The 23,261-nt window shown below is 39.3% G+C and overlaps 1 protein-coding gene across 5 annotated transcripts in view; it reads left to right on the top strand.

The window, feature by feature from the left end:
- The first annotated feature begins 7,795 nt into the window (after positions 1–7,795).
- The window catches only part of RCOR3 (REST corepressor 3), a 47,729-nt gene continuing 32,263 nt past the window's right edge, over positions 7,796–23,261 (top strand). For 3 of the 5 annotated variants that reach the window (XM_004424877.3, XM_004424876.3, XM_014783329.2), the window contains exons 1-6: positions 7,796–7,961; positions 8,349–8,405; positions 16,368–16,445; positions 19,545–19,597; positions 21,502–21,663; positions 23,121–23,245. In XM_004424877.3, coding sequence (XP_004424934.1) covers positions 7,796–7,961; positions 8,349–8,405; positions 16,368–16,445; positions 19,545–19,597; positions 21,502–21,663; positions 23,121–23,245 — 641 coding nt within the window. Of the gene's footprint in view, positions 7,965–8,348; positions 8,406–16,363; positions 16,446–16,648; positions 16,999–19,544; positions 19,598–21,501; positions 21,664–23,120; positions 23,246–23,261 lie in introns of those variants that run through there. The other 2 variants (XM_014783327.2, XM_087439442.1) reach the window with 2 other exon arrangements.

The following is a 23,261-nucleotide window of genomic DNA, read 5'->3' as shown; positions in this document are numbered from 1 at the left end:
GTACTATTTTAATTTTATTTATTTATTTTTTCCCCCAAAGCCCCAGCAGATAGTTGTATGTCATAGCTGCATTTCCTTCTAGTTGCTGTATGTGGGATGCGGCCTCAGCATGGCCGGAGAAGCGGTGCATCAGTGTGCGCCCGGGATCCAAACCCGGGCCGCCAGCAGCAGAGCGCGCGAACTTAACCGCTAAGCCACAGGCCGGCCCAGTATGTACCATTTTAAAAGACAGAGAGATTTCATAGTCTCCTTTCATAAAGAATTCAAGCATTTAAAAAAAAAAAAAACCTTCTAGAAAATGTTTTCTACTTCTAACTGAAGAATTCATTCATTAAACAAACACTGAGGATCTACTATGTACTAGGCATTGTACCCAATGCTAAGAATATAAATTATGCCACTGATCCTGCCCTTAAAGAGAAATTCAGTTTATCACAGGTGCAAATGCCCACAGCCGAGACATATAATACGCTAGGTAAGAAAATTAGAATTCAAAAAGTTCTCAAAAGGTTTACATAAGCTAAAACAAGCCAGGTGAAATTAAATGGCAATATATTTATACTCATTTACTGGGGAGGGGGGGAAGGAAAATAAAAAACCTACTGCAGTGTAAGTGGGGAGAGACAAGGCTAAACAACAACAGATGTAAAAAAGGCCCAGAGGATGCACTTGACTCCAGATTGAGTAACCACATGCAGCTGTTGCCAAGAAAGCTACTTTTAGGATGGATTAATAAAAACACGGTGCCAAGAAAGGGCGCCAAAATATTTCTAATTGATTTCACACCAATTAGATTTCACCGATTGGGGGGGATGTCTTACTTTGAGTACCAACTAGAGCATATTTATAGTTCAATTAAAAAGGTGAAGGATCTGAAGACAATATCAGTGGAGATTTGTCAAAGAGAATAATGATGTTTGGTCTGAAAAAGAAGCTGAAGAGGAACGTGATTGCTGTTTTCAAATATTTAGAGAGCCAGTGTGGCAGAGATTGCTGGCTGCCTGTCAGTACTCATTTCCTCCTACGAACCCTGATTTTTAGCAGAGCACTTTGACATTTCCCAGCCTCCTTTGAGGTTAGTGGGCCATGTGACTCAGTTCTGGACATTGACGTATCAGCATAAATAGTATGCAGTACTTCCAGAAAATCTCCTTAAAGAGAAGAGGCATGCCCGTCTGCCTTTCTTCCTCTATCCTGCCTCCTGGAGCGTGATAGTGACGACTGGCACCCTAGCAGCCATCTTGGATCACAAGGGCAAAAGTGACACTCTAGGAACCATAGGGCGTGAGATAGAAGGAGCCGGAATCCCTGACAATTTCATTTCGGGATATCTTTTACATGAAAAGAAATAAATCTTCATTTTGTTTAAGAGACTGTTATTTGGGGTTTCTCTTATATGTAGCTGAACTTTAGATACAAAAAAAAAAAATGAGAGATATTTTCTAAGACTTAGACATCCTAAAAAATGAAATGATCTACTTTGTGATGCAGAGTTACCTGTCTCTATATCTGTTTAAATGGAGGTTGTAAGATTAGCTTTAGAAGTGGTAAATATTCCAGGAGGTGAAGAAAAAGGGTGTTATAGATCTCTAAAGGTCCTTTGAGCTCTTAAGATTATATGATTTCCCCCTCCTTGGGGATCACTGGCTCTAAAAAACAAAAACAAAAACAAAAACACAAAGCTCCTCCCTATTATAAATGTGTTTGAGCTGTCACCCCCAGACTGGGCCTAACATGAGAGGCTCAATGTTGGGCAGTCCCCTGGCCATGCTGCACAGCATCACCTGACTCCGTTTCCGAGTTAAACTTATTCTGAGACGGTCACTCTATAATTTTATTTATTTATTTATTTTTTCCCCCCAAAGCCCCAGTAGATAGTTGTATGTCATAGCTGCACATCCTTCTAGTTGCTGTATGTGGGACGCGGCCTCAGCGTGGCTGGAGAAGTGGTGCGTTGGTGCGCGCCCGGGATCTGAACCCGGGCCGCCAGCAGCGGAGCGCGTGCACTTAACCACTAAGCCACAGGGCCGGCCCTGAGATGGCCACTCTAATAATGAAAGAGAACCAAAGAGCAAATCAAAAAACTCTCCAGCAAAATGGGTGTCATAAAGAAAATCATAACAGGAGCTGGCCCAGTGGCATAGTGGTTAAGTTCGAGTACTCCGCTTCAGCGGCCCGGGGTTCTTGGGTTCGGATCCCGGCCGTGGACCTACGCACCACTTAGCAAGTCACACTGTGGTGGTGTCCCATATACACAAAATAGAGGAAGATGGGCATGGATGTTAGCTCCGGGACAATCTTCCCCAAGCAAAAAAGAAGAAGATTGGCAACAGATGTTAGCTCAGGGCCAATACGCCTCATTGAAAAAAAAAAAAAAAATCATCACGGGCCTGGACAATATGAACAAAACAAGACCTCTGTTGAGGTCCTTCCTGTGTGCCTAGTGTAGCTGGTGAGTCAAGGCATAGTCCACAATTATTGCCCCGCTTAAAATTTTTTTCTTTTGTAAAATGAGGATCACACCCCATCCTCTTTCCATCTTTCCTCTCCCATTCTACTTTCCACCTTCTATTACCTGTAACTTTACTTTTACATTATTTTAATACTATTTTGTTTTTTAATTATAATTATGTTTTTTGTCTATTGATTCGTTAAACATTAATTTCATTGAAACAGTAATACATACATATGGCAAAAAGTCCAACTGTGCAAAAGAATACACAAGAAGATAAAGTCTCCCTTCCATCCCAGACTTGACATCCCCTTCCCAGAGGTAAACAGTTTTTATGTACTTTTTCAGAAATATTCTGAGCATTTATAGGCAGCTATATATATTTACATGTGTGTATGTTACAAAGGAAATACCTATATACCTCTATGGTCTGAATATGTGTGTCCCCCAAAATGTGTATGTTGAAATCCTAACTCCCAAAGGTGATAGCATAGTAAGTGGGACTTAGGGAAGTACTTAAGTCAGGAGGATGCAATCCCTTGTGTATATCCCTCTGATCCTTTTCCATTATCTATAGAGTAAATGGCTTAAGCCTTTGAATGCTATAAAGGGCTTTATGTGGTTCAGCCCTTGCCTACCTCTCCAGCCTCATTCTGACTTCACTTCATGCTCCAGAAATACAAAACTATTTGTAGTTCCAACATAACACAATAATTCACGATTCTTTGCATTTTCCATACATGGAATGCTCAGTATTTTCCTTTATAATCAGTGCTTTTTATATCCTGTTTAAGACCTATCTGACCATCCAAAGTTGTAACGATAATAAACTACTGTCTAGGTATTTTCTAGAAGCACTATTTTTTTTTTTCCAGGAAGATCAGCCCTGAGCTAACATCCATGCCAATCCTCCTCTTTTTGCCGAGGAAGACCGCCTCTGAGCTAACATCTATTGCCAATCCTCCTCCCTTTTTCCCCCAAAGCCCCAGCAGTTAGTTGTATATCATAGTTGCACATCCTTCTAGTTGCTGTATGTGGGACGCGGCCTCAGCATGGCCGGAGAAGCGGTGCGTCAGTGCGCGCCCGGGATCCGAACCTGGGCCGCCAGTAGTCGAGTGCGCACACTTAACCACTAAGCCATGGGGCCGGCCCCTAGAAGCACTATTTTTTAATCTTTTACATTTAGGTCTACAATCTATTTAGAATTAATTTTTCTTTTTTTTATAGTAGGGGTAGGCATCAATGTTTCTTTTCTTCCACCTGGATATTCAATTGACCCAGTACTATTTATTGAAAGGTCCGTTTTTTCCTCTACATCACTAGGGTTACCTTTCCATAAAGAAAATGCTCACATAAGCATCTTTTTGGGAACTCTATTCGGTTCCATTGATCACTTTCTAGTACCCAGCAGTGTAAAGCCTCCAACTTTGTTCTTTTTCCAGACTGTCTTGGCTATTCTTGACCTTTTGAATTCCCATATAAGTTTTAGAATCAGCTTGTCAATTTACACACACACACCCTACTTGGATTCTAGTTGGGATTAGACTAAATCAACAAATCAATTTGGGGAGAACTAACATTTTTACAATATTGAGTCTTCCAATCCATGAGCATAGTATATCTGTCCATTTACTTGGCTCTTCTCTAAATTCTCTCAAAAATATACTTTTCAGTCTAGAGTTCTTACACATCTTTCATTAAGACTTATTCGTAGGTGCAAAGGGCTGGATGGTGCCCCAGAGATATCAGGTCCTAATCCCTGGAACTTGTAAATATTACCTTATTTGGAAAAACGGTCTTTGCAGATGTGATTAAGTTAAGGCTCTCGAGACAAGAAGATAATCCTGGATTATCCAGGGGGCCCTAAATGCCATCAGTCTCTTTATATGATAGAGATAGAGGGAAATTTGAGATACATACAGAGGAGAAGGCAATGTGAAGATGGAGGTAGATATTGGAGTCATGTGGCTTCAAGGAATGCAAGGAATGTGAGCTGGAAAAGGCAAGGAACAGATTCTTCCCTAGAGCCTCTGGAAGGAGTGCAGCCCTGCTGACACTTTGATTTTGGATTCTGGTCTCCAGAACTGTGAGATAATAAATTTATTTTAAGGCATTGAGTTTGTTTTAATTTGTTATAGCAGTCACAGGAAAGTAATACAGGAGATATTTGATATTTTTGATGCATTTGTATATGGTATCACTTTTTTAAAAATTCATTTTGTTTAGTGCCAGTATATAAAAACATAATTCATCTTTATATACTGACTGTATCCAGCAGCTTGCTAAATTCACTTACTAATACTAAAAGCTTATAATTATAATTTTATAGATAGACCATCATGCTTTCTCCAAACACATATTTCTTTCCAATTCGTATACATTTTTTCCCTTGCCTTTTTGCAATCTCTGCGATGTCCAGTACAATAGTGAAACGTATCCTCTAATACTTTTTGACTTTGGAACTATGAGAATGTATTATCTGCTCCAAATTTAAAATACAATGAAAATAGTAAAAAAAAAATAAATAAATACAGGAAAAAAGCAGCCAAACAAAATAACCAACATTCTTCTAGTTAAAAAAATACTGGGGCTTTTTCTTAAATCCTTATCACAACTGTGCATCATTGGACACTGTTTATTAACCCTTTCTTAAAGCTTTCTTCTTTGCCCAGCTTCTTCTTTTCTTCCTCTAACCGCTTATAGATAGGCATTCCCAAGATTTTTTCCTTAGGTCTTTTCTTTTTCTATATAGTCCTTGTTAACTGTTGGGAAATCATTTTAAGGCCATAATAAGGAAATCACTATTATTCTTCAGAACAGGCCATCTTCAGTTGCTTTCCTTTTCTTCAGGGGCAAGACAGAAACTTGCTTTCTTTTTTAAAGTGCCATAACCCACTCCTGTCCCTGAGGTTCTTCTCCCAAGAGTAGAATGTAGTCTTCCCTGCTCTGCCCTCTTTGCTGTATTTATTTATTTATTTATTTTTTTTTTTTAAAGATTTTATTTATTTTATTTTTTCCCCCCAAAGCCCCAGTAGATAGTTGTATGTCATAGCTGCACATCCTTCTAGTTGCTGTATGTGGGACTCGGCCTCAGGATGGACGGAGAAGTGGTGCCTCGATGCGCACCCGGGATCCGAACCCGGGCCACCAGCATCGCAGCGCGCGCACTTAACCACCAAGCCACAGGGCCGGCCCTCTTTGCTGTATTTAAGAAAATTGTAGAATCTTTTCACTTCAAGGGTTTTACTGAGAAATAGAGGTTACAAAAGTCCCCAAATTTTCACAATGTTTTGGTCCTTGATCCATGTGCAGAAATTCCTTTCTGTAGAAAAGTGGCTGGAAAGTGTTGCAAAGTTGGGGTGTTATAAAGGTGGCTGGCCAAGAGGCCTCAGTGACATTTATCTTTGTGAATTCACTCACTTCAGGGTCTGGCCTTTTTGTTACAGGACAAGAGATGCTGAATCATGTTCATTAGACGCTTATGCACACAAACCAAAATACCAACATATAATTTACAATGAAAAATATAACTATCAAGAGAAATGACTATTCATTTCATTTGGCTAGGACGTTTCCTCCTTGTAGAAAAATTATGTGGGAATTAAAATAATATTCAGAACTGTATTTGTTGAGAAAAGGAATAGAATAAAAGGTTTAGTTGTATGATTCAAACATTTAATGGAATCATATCAAGCTTTGATAGAGAGATGGAAACCATCCCCACTGCCAGAACCAGACCAGTATTGTATCTGCCCAGGAGACTTTCCCCTTTAGACGAGGACCTGCCAAATATTTACTTCCCAGGCTTTTCTCGGCTCAATTCCTGGTTGAGACATTCATGCTTTAGGTATGTTATTTCTTGCAGTGAAGGCTTGCTTTGGTCAGAGAGTCTGATTTCCGGTTTGATCCACTCTGCATTAACCTATAATAGGATTCCTACAGGCAATCTTTAAGTGTTTGGAAAATACCTTACTGTTGACCCCAAATACTGCTCTGCATACATCTGCATACTAAATATTCAGAGTAAGTCCTCATTTCTACTTACTCGTGAGCAAAAGAAATTAAAGAAAATCATAAATAGCCCCCAATGCCAGGCAGCCTGGCACATAGCAGAAGTCCTCAAATCTGGTGATCGAAAAATGCAGTTCCCTCTTCCTTCCGCCTAAGGCAATTCAGAAAAGCATTACAGAGCACATCTCCTGCCAGGCTGGAAACCCTGCCAGAATGCAGCTCTTGCCTCACCTCTCCGTGAGGACTCCGCCCTCTCTACAGCTCTGCTCCCAGCCGCGACCACAGGTCAGCGCGGAATGAGTAGGCGCCGACTGGGCAAGGACCCCGTCCTAATTTTATTTCACCATTGACAGCACCCACTCCCTAACTAATGAAGAAGCAAAAGAGAAAAAAATAATGAAGAGATGGGAAGAGGAAAACGGGGGGAAAGGGTTAAAAAAAAAACCTTTTAGCTGCATTGCCCAGCACTGGAAACTCATCTCGGCACCCTCAGCCTCTCCAGGGGATCAGGCCCCAGATCAGAGAGTCAGAAACAAACACTGCAGCGGCCGGATAATGATGCCCCGAGTCTACGTCTCCGGCCGGCTTGGGCCTCGGTATCCACAGGCTGCCCTGCTACCCTGCCCGACTCCGCGGAGGAGCGCCGAATCCCAGCAGCCAGCCGCCGCAGTGTCTGAAGACGGCCGCGCTCCAGTCGAGACCGGCCTGGCCACCCGGCCCCCCCAACCCCCTCGCAAAAAGGGGGGCCGCTCCGCGGCCTCGGGCGCCTCAGGTCTCGTCGGCCCTTTCTCAGACTAGCTGCGTTCCTTCCGCCCTGAGAGGGCAAAGAGTCCCGCGCCCTCGCGTGCACCTCCGCCCGCGCTCTAGAGCGCCCCCTAGGAAGAAAGCCCGAAAGGCGGCCGCGCCTCTGCGGCGATTTTATTAGCTCTCGGTTGGGATTGCCCGGTCTGTCGGCGAGCGGGGCTTCCCCGCCCCTCCCCCCGTCCCCCTCGCCCTCCCCCCGCCCGGCGGCCGGAACCTCCCTGCGGGGCGGAGTGATACCGGCGGCGGCGTAGAGCGCGGCGCGGCCGAGAGGGGCACCCGGGACTGCGCGGGGCGGGCGGCGGGAGGAGGGGAGAGAGGCGGGGCCGGGGCGGGGTGTTGTGAGGCGACTGCGCTTCTGCCGGACCGGGGCGGTTATGGCGGCTCCATATTAACACCCTCCACCTCCTCCTCCGCCACCGCCGTCTCCTCCTCCTCCTCCTTTCCCTCCCGCCCGCACTCGTAAGCCATCTCCCCCTTCACCCTGACGCCTACCTCTTCCCCTCACCTTTCCCCCTCCCCTCTTCTACCATGCCCGGCATGATGGAGAAAGGGCCTGAGTTACTGGGAAAGAACCGATCGGCCAACGGCAGCGCCAAGAGCCCGGCGGGCGGCGGTGGCAGCGGCGTCTCGTCCACCAACGGCGGGCTGCACTACTCGGAGCCCGAGAGCGGCTGCAGCAGCGACGACGAGCACGGTGGTAGCCTCGAACTCCTCCCCGCCAGCCCGCCTGCCCCCCTCCCTCCCTCTTCCCCTCCCCTCCCTTCCCCAGCCCCTCCCCTCGCCGCGCTCCCGCCCTCCCTCCCCTCGGAGCCGGGCGCTGCGGTAGCCTCGAACTCCCGGTGCAGTGCAGCAACCCCCGCGACCCCTGTCCCTCCGCTCTCGACCAATCCTCCGCCCCCGCCCCCGCTCCCCGCCCCCATCCGCTGCCATCTCCCGGAGTGCCCGGAGTTAATATCTTCCCATCCACCCGCCGCTTCTTTCCTCCTCCCAGCAATTTTTATTTTTTATTAAGTGTCTCTTTTTTTTCTTTTTGTTTTCTTCTTTTTTTCCTTTCCTTTTTTTTTTTGGCATTGCTTTGCAGATGTTGGGATGAGAGTCGGAGCTGAATACCAAGCTCGGATCCCTGAATTTGATCCAGGTAGGTATATTTGCTTAAGCAAAATCGTGTCTCCCCTTTTCTGGGATTGGTTTAGGGTGGAAGGGGTAGAGGCCGGGCGGGCGGGGTAGGGGTCCGGGTGTGCGGTTGGGAGGGGTTGCGGGGCAGGGATGGGCAGGCATCTCTGGCGGGGAGGCTGTCAGGCTTGGCAGGGCTGTGACACAGGGCGTGTGGGCAGATGTGTACATTGCAAGGTTAACATGGTTCCTTTGGAGGCCACTTGCCCGCTGGCGGCATCGCCTTTTTGCCCCCTGAGCCCAGGATGAGGTCGGGGAGAGCAAAGGGAGATGGCCCTCGGCGGATTCGGGGGTCCGAGGCCGGGGGGAGGAGCGGCTGCGGGGCCGAGGGATGGAGGAGAGGGTGTGCGGGCTGTGTGTGGAAGGACCATGCAAATGTCAGTTGCCACACCACCGGCCCCGGGGAGCGGAGGGCCGCGCTCCGCAAGGGCGGCGGATGCCCAGGCTGCTGTCACCGGCCGAAGCCAAGGGCGAGACATGACCGACCTGCGCGCACACGGGATATTCTCTTTTCTTTCTTTTTGGCTAGGTGGTGTAGCTTTGGTCGCGACAGCTCTGCGGAGTGTCGGAGCTGCAGAGACAGGGATGGGAGAAGGGAGTGGGGAGAAGCCAGGGGCACACCTCGCTCGCGAGCCAGCCCTAAGAAGTCAGACCACAGGACAGTGGTTGCAGCTGCCAAGGAGACATTTTCTCCCTGAGCAGCCAGGTTCCAGCGTCTTCTGCCAACCCAGCTTGCGGGCTCCCTGTCTACTTTTCTCCAAACAGGCTCCCTGGCGGTCACGGGATTTCAGCCTGGACAGGGATTGGGCGAGAGTTACGCATATGGAGGCGCCCTTGCTGGAGCCTCTCCGAGTGGAGCGTGTTTCCTTACCGCCCCCCGCGCGCCCCCCCCTCACCCCGACCCTCTTCGGTTCAGGCTTTGGACAGACTTTCAAGGGGCTTTCTTTTTTTCTTCTTACAGTTGGTCAGTTTTTTCCCCATTGCTCGCTGATAACGTTGTGTCTGTGTCGGAGTCTTGAATTCTGTATTAGATATTAATAGGGCTTACTTGTGTTTTCTTGGGGGAAATAGGATGTTTATTTGATTATAGGGTACAGATGGGTATTTTCATTCCTCCCCTGCCCGTTAGTGCAATGCAAAATGATATTTACCAACCATTTAAAGAGTTTTGGGTAGCATCTCCTCCTGTCCCAAGGGACAGGGTAAAATGAGGCCTGTTAAAACGGTTGTCAGTGCAGGCTGTTTTTCAGTAGGTAAAAGCAATGAAACAAGAGTGCTCACTAGATCTGGGTTGCTTTCTGAATGACAAGGCTGTTACTCCATTTTATTCAAAAGCTATCAGTGTGTGTACTGTTGGGCTTCAAGTAATTTTAAATGTTTCGTGAAACTAATTTTCTTTATTGATGCCGCTAGTAGGTGAAGGGCTCTTTCACATTACTGTGCTGCCTCAGGTTTTAGCTTGACATTTGGAAAGAGCATGCTTTGGCTTAAGATAGACTGAATTCACTTCTCAGCTCTTTTATTTTTGTCCTCTGAGCAAGTCACTGGCCTTCCCTGAGCCTCAGTTCCCCTAGCTGTAAAATGGAAATAAAAAATACTTCATGGAATTCTTGCCAGGATTGTATGACTGGGCATATGGTAGTTATTCAGTAAAGATTAAATTTCATAATTTTGAAGAATGATCCTGCATACATTTATACCTGTCTAATTTGGGGCTTTCATGGGTGCTCTGCTTTTTGGGAATTGATACTTATTTCCAAATTAGAACTCTGCAGCCAGAATTATTTTATAAGTTAATAAACATACCTATCTTTTTGCCCTATTAGGTAAGTTTGTATTTCATAGACAACTATACACAGGTTGATTAGGAGTCTTGTGTTGAAGAGCCAGACTTCATGCTGGAACAAATTTACGTATGCCGTGGCCTGACCACTGTAAAGCATTTTTTTTGTTTGATGATAGACTAAATACTGGAACAAATTTCAAATTTTGAAAAATAATTCATTAAAAGTGCAGAATGCAGGGCTGGCCTGGTGGCGCAAGCGGTTAAGTGCGCGCACTCCACTGCAGCGGCCCGGGGTTCGCCAGTTCGGATCCCGGGTGCACACCGATGCACTGCTTGGCAAGCCATGCTGTGGCGGCGTCCCATATAAAGTGGAGGAAGATGGGCACGGATGTTAGCCCAGGGCCAGTCTTCCTCAGCAAAAAAAGAGGAGGATTGGCAGATGTTAGCACAGGGCTGATCTCCTCACCAAAAAAAAAAATACAGAGTGCTTGTTAGGTGGTTTCACATGGCCATTATTTGGATTATACAATATACTCTTGATCATATTTTGCTTATTTTGAACCTAAGTAGAATATTTGTTGGGAAAAAAAATCACTGAAATACTATTTTTAAAAGTCGTATTCTCAATTTATTTACTTAGACTATAATTGGTACTCTTTATTAGAATAAGGATAAATGTCACATTCTTTAAACTCATCTGTTTATTTTCTCCTTGATAGTCTTCTGCAGAATACCGAACCTAACAACACAACTAAAACCAGTTACCATTTAAACTTAGGTGGGCTTTTCTGTAGCTGTGTTGGGCAAATCTTGTCAAGTAAATATGGATTATCAATTATTAGACACTTTTTAGAAGGGGAACTGTTGAGCCTCCATGCCATTCAACATAGTACCACTGCTCTATTTTATTCTAAGTGTTATATTGTGTGAAGTTTTTACTTCACCTTAATTCATTGTAATTGGGCGAGAAACTAAACATATTTCCTTGGAAAAGGTAAAAGAGCAAAGAGATATTTATTAATTAATGATAGCAATTGAGAAAGCGTCAGCTCCTCTCTCTCCTTTTCTCTTTTTCATACCATTATCTTTAGTCTCATAGACTTGTCTGTCTATCTTCAATCTATCTTTATGGAGATTGTTCACCCATAGCCATCCAAGTCATTTGGAAGAAAAATTTTTTAGGTGCCAAGATTATTGTGATCAGAATGTAGGAAAATTAAAAGAGGATTTTTTTGTGGAGGATATTTTTATTGGAGGTAATGATAGTGATGATGATCTAAATTAAGGGCAGAAAGAATGAGTTATTAAAATGAGTATTTTAGAAAATATGAATAGAATTGAGATTTAAGTTGGAATTACTGAAGTTAAGAGATCAGGAACAGTTTAAATTAATTAATGGATCATTGCTAACAATGCCTTTATAAAAATTTGCTAACTGGATTTCTGATTATTTTCTTAGGTGCCTTTTTTGTTTTATTCTTTATTAGGTCTTCCCAACTTTGTTTAGTGCCTGCTGACTATGCTCACATCATGAGGAGCGGTTTTGTGTGGTGATTAAGAGTCTCACCTCTTATCATGTGCCTTTGAGCTAATATGACATAGTGACTTGACGTATCCAGGCCTTAGTTTTCTCATTGGTAAAAGGGAGATAATGTTATCTATATCACAAGATTAAGTGAAAATTAATATATATAAAGCAGTGGTCTTCAAAATATTTTGCTTGCATACCCATAAATGAATTTTGAAAAAAAAGATTCACATATTTTTAAGTTGAAATCTATTTGTCACTGAATTTAAATAGTTGAAAAATATAATCTCCAGTGTATTGAAAATATTAACACTTTGAAATAAAGCTATTATATCCTTATTTTAAATGCATCCATTTAATATAAATACTATAGTAATGTGATAATATTTTATGAAATATGTGAACAGTCTACTAACAGTCTGAAAGTTTACATTGTTCCTTTTTGTCTATGAAATCATTTCCATGCATTTTCCTCACAGAATTCTGTAATATATTTTTGTGCTTGAAAGTGCTTTATTGATCATGTCTTCAGTTTCTCTACCACCATAATATGTATTCTTATAAACATAAGGTTCTAAGTGTTTAAATCTCTTCTGGCTTGAGTTATTATAATTAATGCATAATTGATTAAAATTGTAATACTCATGGTGCTTTGAGTAAAGGAAGGCTTTGCTGATACACTTTGTTTGGCACTATAGAGGTTTTAAAATTTTAGGCAATGTACTCTTGTAAGATTTGGGATGGGTGAGAGACCTGCCTTTGTTTTTAAAGTAAGAGAAGGACATTTGTGAGGAAGGAGGTCAGAAGTAGAATGAGCATATAGCTTAGGCTGCAGGTGAGTTCTGAGGCAGATCACCTTGGGAAGGAGAATATAGGGAAGCTGATGGTCTGAAAATTGATTCCCATAAAACTTATTAATGCTTATGTACCCCTCGGAAAGTCTTCGTTTACCCCAATTTGAAGTTGGTGAATTAAGTATATAATTCAGAGCCTAGTTTATAAGTAGTTGAATTTTAAAAAATATTTAGAGTGTCTTAATATTCTCAGTATTTAAGTTCTTTATATAGAATATTTATTCCATGATTTGCATCAAAGTCCTTATTTTAAACATCTTAAAGGAAATCTAAAAAGAAATAGAAGATTTTTATTTTTGTGCTTATTTTGAAATATGCTATTGGCGTAGAAATCCTAGCTTATCAAAATTATGCTTTTGTTTTTTAGTTGTTGGTTTTCCCCAATTGGTCTCATAAATGTCCTTTACCAACTGCAGTTAAGAGGTCTAAGATTTCAAAGGGATTGAACTTTTTTTGTGTGTGTGTGAGGAAGATGGGCCCTGAGCTAACATCTGTCAATCCTCCTCTTTTTTGCTGAGGAAGACTGGCCCTGGGCTAACATCCATGCCCATCTTCCTCCACTTTATATGGGACGCTGCCACAGCATGGCTTGCCAAGCGGTGCGTTGGTGCGCGCCCGGGATCTGAACCAGCGAACCCCGGGCCACAGCATCAGAGCATGTGCACTTAACGGCTTACGCCACCGGGCCGGCCCCGGGATTAAACTTTTAAGTGTTTCATTTAATAATTTTTAAAACTTCGATAATTTTGTTTTCAAAACTGTCATCCTACTGTAGTCTTTTAAAATTAAAAGCTACATAGCTTTTAAGCTTGCTATGTAGGTTTTGGTTTGTTTGGTTTTTAACCCATTCAGAAGATAGGATACTTCTAAAGCTTCGTTATTTTGTTGGTGAGTCAAGTTTGATTCTCAGTACGAATTATTTCTGAGTATCAGACAGTTTGGAAGTATAATCTTAAATATTGTTACAGACAAAAGCAAAAATACACATTGGGTTTATGTCCTTCAAATATTTTAGTTAATTTCGACTTTTTTAGTGGAAAGGGTAAAACTTTATTGGATGCAAAGCATGCTGAGGGGTAAATTGTTTTTAATAATACAAGTTACTTTCTCCTATTCTTTTATAGGAGAGTAATCAGGTCTGAATTGTCAGAAAAACAGAAAGATCATTTCACCTGTTCAGTCTCATATTCAAGGGGTTGGTGAGAAAGGACATCGGCCATTTGAGTTAGAGCCCCATGAGGTTTTATTCATTTATATTTTTATTTGATTGATAAGATGAGAAGAAGCCTTTCCAGAGTAGAGAAACAAGGGAACTTAAGAAAGAACTGTCTGCAGTAAGCATATACTACTACTAATAATGTCTTATATAATGCTTACCATATGTCAGGTACTTTACATATATTAATTCATTTAATTTTTGAACAACTCTGTGAAGTAGGTGCTCTCATCATCCCTGTTTTTGAAGATGAGTTAGACTGAGGCACAAAATGATTAAGTAAATTTGCCCAAGTTCTCAAAGCTAGGAAGTGGCGGAGTTGGAATTCACACTTGGAGTCTGGCTCTGTAATGCTTACACTCTTAACTATTATACTAAAATATCTCTCGTTTCCTGGGAACATCAGTCATCTCTTGGGCCTAGTTGACACATACATGATTGAAAATGGTGGAGTCCGGTTCAAGGGTTAGGGAAAGAACGCTGTGAAATGCCTAATTAGGCATTCTCTGCTACCAGACATGATTACTCTACACACAGACCCCATACACCGATATTGGAAGAGCTGTTAGTCCCCACAGCTTGGATGCCAGTTTCTGTCAGATCAGACCCTTAATTACAGTGCTAAGAATTTTTTGGAAACTTAACTGTTATTCGTGGGGTAAAATACCAAAAAATAGTTTATATCTGTTTAAGAAGAGACATTTAATGAAGATATTTTAATTCAGACGTTCTGTAATGCCAGAATCAGATGCAAAGAAATATGTTTAAATATTAAGTATGATATGCCATTAAGATGTGAGACTTCATGGAGACCTTTCTTTGTTGCATTCCACGTTCTATTAAGTATGATTTAAATTATCGTATTGTCACAATCCATTGTGAAAAAGAATCAGTCCCTTGTTAAAGGATTGAAATTTAGGATACTCACTAGAAATAGCAATAGATTTATTAATTAAATAAAGCCTTCTGACCAACTTAGGATGTCTATTTTATTTCCATTGAGTGGTTCGGCTATTTTGCTTTTGTGTTTTTGTTTTATGTGGTTAAAAATTAAATATATATCTTAATATTGAAGTTTTTAAAAGCTTAAAATTTATTTTCATTGAATATAAATTTTAAATAATGTACCTCTGATTTGCATTTTCTTAAATTCTCAGCTCCTGTTTTTGTCCTTTTTTATTAAAGATACTAATAAGAAAATGCAGTATGTTTTGCTTTTAGATTTATTTTGTATTATGATTTTTCTAAAACTTTGATAGTGTTCACTCATTTCTCTTTTCTCCATTCTTAATTTTTCTTTGTAGTAAAACACATATAATTTTTTTTAACTATTTTAGCTTCATATTTCACTAACAGTGTAGCATTCTCTAATTAAAATTCATTGATTGAATATATGGTAGTGATGTATGATGATTCTCCCAAAATGAAAAAACTACTGAATGATGTTATATTATTGCTTGATAGATAACTTCTCTAGATTGAGATTACAGTAGCAGTTCCTTTATTCCTGGAAATGAATGTTCTTTATTCCAAATATTTTATAACTTTATAAATGATTACAGTTTAACCTTAGAATTCTGTTAATGTTTTATTTGAACAGTTTTGGAATTCTGGCCATTAGTTGGTGGTAAAAGTCAATTATGACATGTTCATAGACAAGTCATCTTAAAATAGGTGGCAACAATGCTTTATTTGTTGATAGTGTTAATTAACATGAATGCACCTAAGAATTAGAAAGAAGCCAGAAAAAGACCATGAAGTAATTAAAAGACAGAACCCATGGTCATGTACTTGGCTCTGGGATAGCTGTGTCAGGCTTTCATTCATTCTGTCTTATTCTTTACATGCAGTTTCAATCGAGCTTGATTTTTCTGACTTTTTAGTTTATAACAGATTAGAGGTAAATTAGAATAGAAGCAATAGTATGCTTCTAGATTAGAAGTAGACTCATTACATTAAGAAGAAATAGCATTATTAACTTTTACATTTTTTGACGTTGTTTTCCTCTTACACAGAGCACATACTTTTTAAATATAAAAGTTAATAAATAGAATTAAGTCTAAAAAGGAATAGCTGGCAGCTCCTAGCAAGGAATTAGAATAAGTAAAAACCATAAAAAGCAGATACAGGTATTTAAAATTTACAGTAATCTTGGCATATTTAGATACGGGGCAAAACACTATTAACTTACCACCTGAGGTATTCTCTCTGGTTTAAAGTCAGAATTTTTAATGACTCCTAAGTAACGTATAGAAGGTTGAATCAGATTTATTACCTGTCAAGAAGTAGGGATATGTAATGTACTTAAGAAAGCCTTTTTAATTTAAAGGGGGTAAGCTTCAGTGTTTGTGAAGTTTCCTTCATTTCCATAAATGGGATATTTACTATATTTAATGTAAGTCTGTTTTCCTTTGCTTTGTTTTCCTGTACTTTGTCTCTTTGTCCTCTTCTGTACTAAAATAGAAATAAAGCTTACTTTGATTATACTTATTTTGAATGTAAATAAAATCAGTCATATTCAAAGTAATTAATTTTTTCCCCAGGTGCTACAAAGTACACAGATAAAGACAATGGAGGAATGCTTGTATGGTCTCCATATCACAGTATCCCAGATGCCAAATGTAAGTTTTCTGAAATTGAATGTTTTTGTCAATAGGGATCTATTAACCAATTCAAAATGCAACTTGTATTTGTTTTTGGATCTCTTAGATTCTCATAAGAAAACAGTTTGTCTTTGTTTTGTTTTGTTTTTTGATGGAGGTTGTTATATTAGAATGTTTTTCCTTTTGAAAGATAGTGGGTTGATCATTCCAATTTGTGTCAGGCCCAGGAAGACTGAAAAAACCTAGGATCTGATGGCATTGCTGCTTAAATCCTCAAGCAGGGGAGGGAGTTACTATGTAGACATCTGCACAGGCTTTTCCTCAGTGTATGGAGCTGTAAAGAAATGCCTTCAAACTTCAGAGAGCCCACTATCATTACCATTTTAAAGAGGAAAGGGGAAAGAACTGACTTCAGCAGCCATCAATCAGGTCATCTTGTGCTCTCCATTTCTGGACGGAGACCTTCTGGATCATTGACCATGCACTTCTTGAATCATGGTGTGGCTTTAGACTTCAATGTGATGTAGCGGACCTGATCCTTTGCGGCACATCAGATATAGGAAACGAGCAGGTAACAAAACTAAGATCCCCACCCCTCCATTCAGTTATCATTGAATAATTTATTAAAACAAACAAACAAAAATCACTGAATAGCTATTCTAGCAGCTATAAAATAAACTTGTCTTTTTCAAATATTTACTGTAGCTTAAAAATGTCCCATGATTGTTTATTTAGTCCTATGAAAGTTAATGATGTCCTGTATATCGTGTGTAGTAAGTCTAATCATACTTATTGATGCAATAAGAGAACTAAAAATTGACAGCTGAGTATTATTCTGCATGCCTGATAATTCTTCCTATTTAAGAGCTTTAGAATGCCAGCAATAGGTCTAGCTGGTAATCTAGGAATTATATGCCCTTGAGGCATTCTTAACGGAAAACACGAGTTTTACATTTGGCCTGGCGCTCTGTACTGAGAAACCTGAAAGAGACTATCAGGTTTCTCTGGTTCAGTCTTCATTACAGGCAAAGGTTTTCATTCACAAACTGAGCATCAGGGTGTCATTGGCTTTTGCTGGTTTAGCACTGTTTTATACGATGGTGCATTTCTTACCAAAGTGGAAAACAAAATTCAGAAAGCCAGCATGTCCTGGTAGCATGGTGTCCATGTGGAATATCCATCTGAAGGTCTAAAGCAGTGGTTTCAACCCTGGCTGTGCATTGGAATCACTTGGGGGAACTTTTGAAAAACACTGCTGATGTCTGGTCTCTATCTCAAACCAATTAAATCAGAATCTTCAAGGGTGGAGCCTAGACTTACTTTTTAAAAGCTCTCCCACTGATTCTAGTGCATAGGCAGGGCTGAGAACCATAGGTCGATCAGTATTATCTAGCCTTCTATTTATAGGACTATAAGACAGTCTTGTTAAAGTTAATCAGCGTGTGTTTAGACCTATCGTGTTTAAGTGCTGTGAGTTCTAAACAAAATATAATACTTGAATTTTCTGCACCAAAAGTTTACAGTCTTAGGGAGATATAATAACATCCATAAAAAATAGTTGTTGTTCTAACAGCATTACAGTCATGTGTCACTTAACGACAAGGATACGTTCTGAGAAATGTGTCAGGCAGTTTCACCGTGCGAACATCATAGAGTGTACTTAACACAAATCTAGATGGTATAGCCTACTGACACCCAGGCTATATGGTACTAATCTTCCAGGACCACTGTCATACATTCAGTCAATTCAGTCCATCGTTGATCAAAACATCGTTATGTGCGCATGACTGTATTGTTATAATAGCATATTTATATATTAAACTGTACTGTACTGACTAATAATAATAGCAAACTGTTATAAAGTACTTAAAATGTGCCTGGTTCTGTTCTAAGCACTGTACATATATTAGCTTATTTAATCCTAGGAGGAAGGTACTGTTTTTTTTCACCAATAGAGTGAGGAAACTAAGGTACAAAAAGGTCAAGTTAATTGCCTAAAGTCAGAAAACTAGTGACAAGGCTGAGAATCAAGCCCAGGTAGACTAGCTATTCTAAGATCAGAATTCTTAACCATCGCTTCTCAAAAATGTGCTTAAAGAATTAATTTATATATATGTATGTAGTATAAAGGGTTAACAGGGAGTGACTATGGATTTCACATAAAACTGAGCCCTGGTAAATGTGAAATGGCAGACTTCTCAGCAACGAGGCCTTGAAATATCGTCATTGAAGCTGTGCTTATCTAAATAATTCTTTTGGCTTGATTACATATAGAGGATGAATGAAAATGAAATATTCAAATGGAATATTCAAACGTCTTTTGTATAGCTAGCAGGAAGAGCTGGGTTTTAGGGTTACTGAAGCATACTTAAATATGCTATTATGTATAGCTGGCAAACCTATGCATAAACCATCCTTTATAGAGCAATCAGAAAGGAGGTAAAGGAAGATAAAAGCTTTGGGCCAACCCTAAACGTGAGATGGAATCTTAAATAGCTAAGTATCTTCAAATAAAGACTGCAACAGAAAATCAAGAAATTATCTAATATGTTACACTGTAATTAGGCTCTCTTGGCTACCCAGAGATTAGTCTTTTTTTGTATACAAAAATAATTGTAGTAATGTCATTGAATTTAATAAGTATATGGTGGGCCGGCCCTGTGGCTTGGCGGTTAAGTGTGTGCGCTCTGATGCGGGCTGCCCGGGTTCGGATCCCGGGTGCGCACAGACGCGCTGCTTCTCCGGCCATGCTGAGGCCGTGTCCCACATACGGCAACTAGAGGGATGTGCAGCTATGACACACAACTATCTACGGGGGCTTTGGGGGAAAAATAAATAAATAAAAAAAAAAATTTAAAAAAAAAAAAAAAAAAAATAATAAGTATATGGTATATGGTCATAGAGATAAGTCATATTAAATAAAATTTTAAACCATGTCAGCTTCTGATCCTTTTCATAGAAGTAAAAGTCTTTTTTGTAACATTTCATGGAAAATGACTGGCTATTTTTTTTACCCCTGGAATATAAATTTTTGTATTTTGCTTTGTTAAAAAAAAGTAGACCTGACCAAATGAAGTAAATCAGAATAATTAATTATATAACATTGTTTCATTACAGTGGATGAATATATTGCAATTGCAAAGGAGAAACATGGCTACAATGTGGAACAGGTATGTAGAGAAACATTTTAATAGTAAGGCTTGCCTCAGTATTTACCAAATCCAAAGACCATCTCCTGATAGTTTCTGTCCTAAGAAGGTGCATAAGTTCAACCAACTTTACAGACACCACAAAAGTCCTAGCAAAGTCTAACCTTTCAGCACTAGGGCTTTTGCTTTTATAAACGTTATTTGTCTCAAAGGCTTGAACATTTTTCTCTCAATACCTCTGTTTCTTATTATGCTTTGAGTTCTAAAAGCATCTGAAAACCTTTAGGATTACTCTGGCAAATGCATACCAAAAAGGGAAAATTTTTTTGAGTACAGGTAATTCTCTTGGGCTTTTTAATCTAAAAGATCTAAAAGTTAAACTTTGGGGCCGGCCCTATGGCGTAGTGGTTATGCGCGCGCGCTCCGATGTTGGTGGCCCGGGTTCGGATCCCAGGCGCGCACCCAATGCACCACTTGTCAAGCCATGCATGTGGCGTCCCATATAAAGTGGAGGAAGATGGGCACAGATGTTAGCCCAGGGCCGGTCTTCCTCAGCAAAAAGAGGAGGATTGGCATGGATGTTAGCTCAGGGCTGATCTTCCTCACAAAAAAAAAAAAAAAAGTTAAACTTTTTATCTAAAGAAATATTTAAGACTTTTAAATTTGGAATGAAATAATTCACAAAGGGCTTTTTTTAATTAGATAACTTTAAAAGGAAATATACATATGGCATATGGCTCATTATCCATGGTAATGAGGAAATGGAGAACATGGAAAAAGGAAAATGAAACAATTTGAGATTCTTAAATCTCATTTCAGTGAGTATTAGATTGACCTTTATCAGAAGTAATAGTAAAATAAGTGAATTATCTGTAACCTGGATTATTAAGAGCTAACTTTATAGTCAGTGACCTGGTTAAATAAAAAATAATTTCTCAGAAATTGAGATGTTTAATCTAAATGTAGTTAACTTTTTTGTGGATTTTGAAGGCTTTGATTATGTATTTTTGTTTTCAAGCCTTGACTTGCTATTTCATATTTGTTTGAGAAAGTTAATCTTTTAAAACGTGACTACACATGTTTATTTTCTCATTCATTTTAAAGGAGTATTACCAAAGTACAGAAATTAACTTTAAAACTCACTATTTAAAAAGTTGGTATATCTCTTCTTAAAAAATAAAACTTTATCCCCTAAATGATACTCAGTACCTTTTAATAAAGATAAAGCCCTACTGCTTACTTACAATAGAAGGGAAAGTTGTAGAATTGTTGGAAATTGTCCATTTCAGGTTTTCTTATGATTTGGTAGTAAAGTCATTGGAATTATTAATATGCCTCATAATAATTCTTTGTGTACATTATGCTAATAAAGAACTTTAAAAAATATATGTGGTAAAATATTGTTGAAGTTTCAATTGAGGTTCTCTTATTTCTTGTAAGTGTTTAGCCCATGATATACTTCTAAAAGGTTAAAACTTAAATATTTCTCTACTAAGTCTCAGCTGAGCACTTCTAGTGTTGTGTTATAATTGATAGTTTCATTCAAGTATTAATTTACTGGATATTTTTCCTTTTAGCATATTTTTCTCTACACATTGACATATGAGTAAATGTGGGTGAAGTCTTGATATGAGCCTACAAACCTGCTTTAGTAATTATAGTCACTCTCCTCAGCTCACTGTTTTTCCTAGATTCTGCAGCAAATATGGTATGTTAAGAACATTCACTGTTCTGAGGCCCTGATTTAAAAGAAATAAATAAATGAGGTCTACTACCTGGGCACCCCGATTAAAAGCCCCGAACTGTGAGTGTATCTTCAGTTGAAGTCATAGGCTTAAGATTTTAACCTAATTTGTGTTTAACTCTCTTAAGTGTGATGGAACATAAGTCCATTAAAACCAAAGGGGAATGATTTCTCTTCAAAGGCACTTGGCATGTTGTTCTGGCATAAACATAACATTGAGAAGTCCCTTGCTGATCTCCCTAATTTCACTCCCTTTCCGGATGAGTGGACAGTGGAAGATAAAGTCCTATTTGAACAAGCCTTTAGTTTTCATGGGAAGAGCTTTCACAGGATTCAGCAAATGGTATGGTAATTTTGGTCTTACTCTGATTCATACCTGAATGATATCTTATGCTATTATTAAATACTTCCTAATTATTAAATACAAAAAAAGTTTTCCAATCTAATTTTACTTTTTTAAAATGTTTTGAAATAGGTATATATGCATACAGTCCTATTTTCTACAACCACTATAATACATGACAGTTACGTCCTGTTTCATTGTAATAAATTTATTTTTATTATGACTTACATATATATGTAATAGTTATTAAATATGTGTGTTGTTCCAAGAAGAAAAAAATCATAATTTTAATTTTATTTTAAAATGTTTCATTTTTTAACATTAGGATTTTATTTTCTAATTTATATTCCTTTGGATATGAAGACTAATTTTTAAGAATTCTGTATTATTTCAGTATTGTTCAGATGCTGTTGCTTTTTTTTTTTGAGGAGAAAAACTGCTCTTTATTTCTAGTTCTGAAATTTTTAGTATTGTGTCAAAATAATATAAACCTGAGAAGTTGATGCATTGAACTCTTTTAACCTGAATGGATGAAAATCAGATAATGTTTGCAAATATATATAAATGTCTTCCATAATCGAAGAGAACATTTTTGAATGGGAGTGTGCATCCTTTTTTGGCAGTATGACAAATCAGTGCATGGTCATTAGTCATTTAAATACCCAAAGACTATTTGGTAGCTAAAGACTATTTGCATTATTTATTGTTTTAAAACCTTGATTTAAAACAAAATGATTCCAAAAATTCGTTGTTAAGAATTGAATAGCTTTTCTTAAAAACGTTATGCTAAGTGAAAGAAGCTAGACATAAAAGGTCACATATTGTATGATTCCATTTATCTGAAATGTCCAGAATAGGCAAATCCATAGAGACAGAAAGTAGATTAGTAGCCGCCAGGGACTGGGTTAAGGGGAGAATAGGGGAGTGACTGCTAATGGGATAGGGTTTCTTCTTGAGGTTATGAAAATGTCTGGAATGAAATAGTGATGGTTGCACAACTTAGTGAATGTAAAAACCACTGAATTGTACACTTTAAACTGGTGAATTTTATGGTATGTGAAGTACATATCAATAAAAAAAAATTCAATTTATAGAAGGGAAAAAAAGAACTGAGTAACTATTCAAGGAAAACAAATATTGAATACTAATATTGACTGTGCTGGGGACTTCTGGGGCCATTCTCACCATGTTAGTTTGTAACGTTTTTCTCGCCCCAGCCACCTCAGAAAAAATAGAAGTATTCATTCAGAAATGTCAATGACATAGGTGTGGTGGGGTACCGTGATTATAACAGCATGTTTTAGCTCTATAATTCATAAAGGTACCCATGAAAATATTTATCATCTATGCCTTTATTTGTGAAGTATCAAAGAATAATATCAGAAATATTATTTATTCTGTTAATCAGAGTTTATGAATTAAACTTACTGATACTAACATGATTTTTTTTTTTCAAGCTTCCAGATAAGACAATTGCTAGCCTTGTAAAATATTACTATTCCTGGAAAAAAACTCGATCTAGGACAAGCTTGATGGACCGCCAGGCTCGTAAACTAGCCAATAGACATAATCAGGGTGACAGGTAGGTTGGATGCCTT

Source organism: Ceratotherium simum, chromosome 2 (assembly GCF_057802395.1).
Source record: "Ceratotherium simum simum isolate JZ-2026a chromosome 2, ASM5780239v1, whole genome shotgun sequence".
NCBI lineage: Eukaryota > Metazoa > Chordata > Mammalia > Perissodactyla > Rhinocerotidae > Ceratotherium > Ceratotherium simum.
Note: the sequence above shows the minus strand (reverse complement) of the source record. Positions and strands in the feature narration are given on the sequence as shown.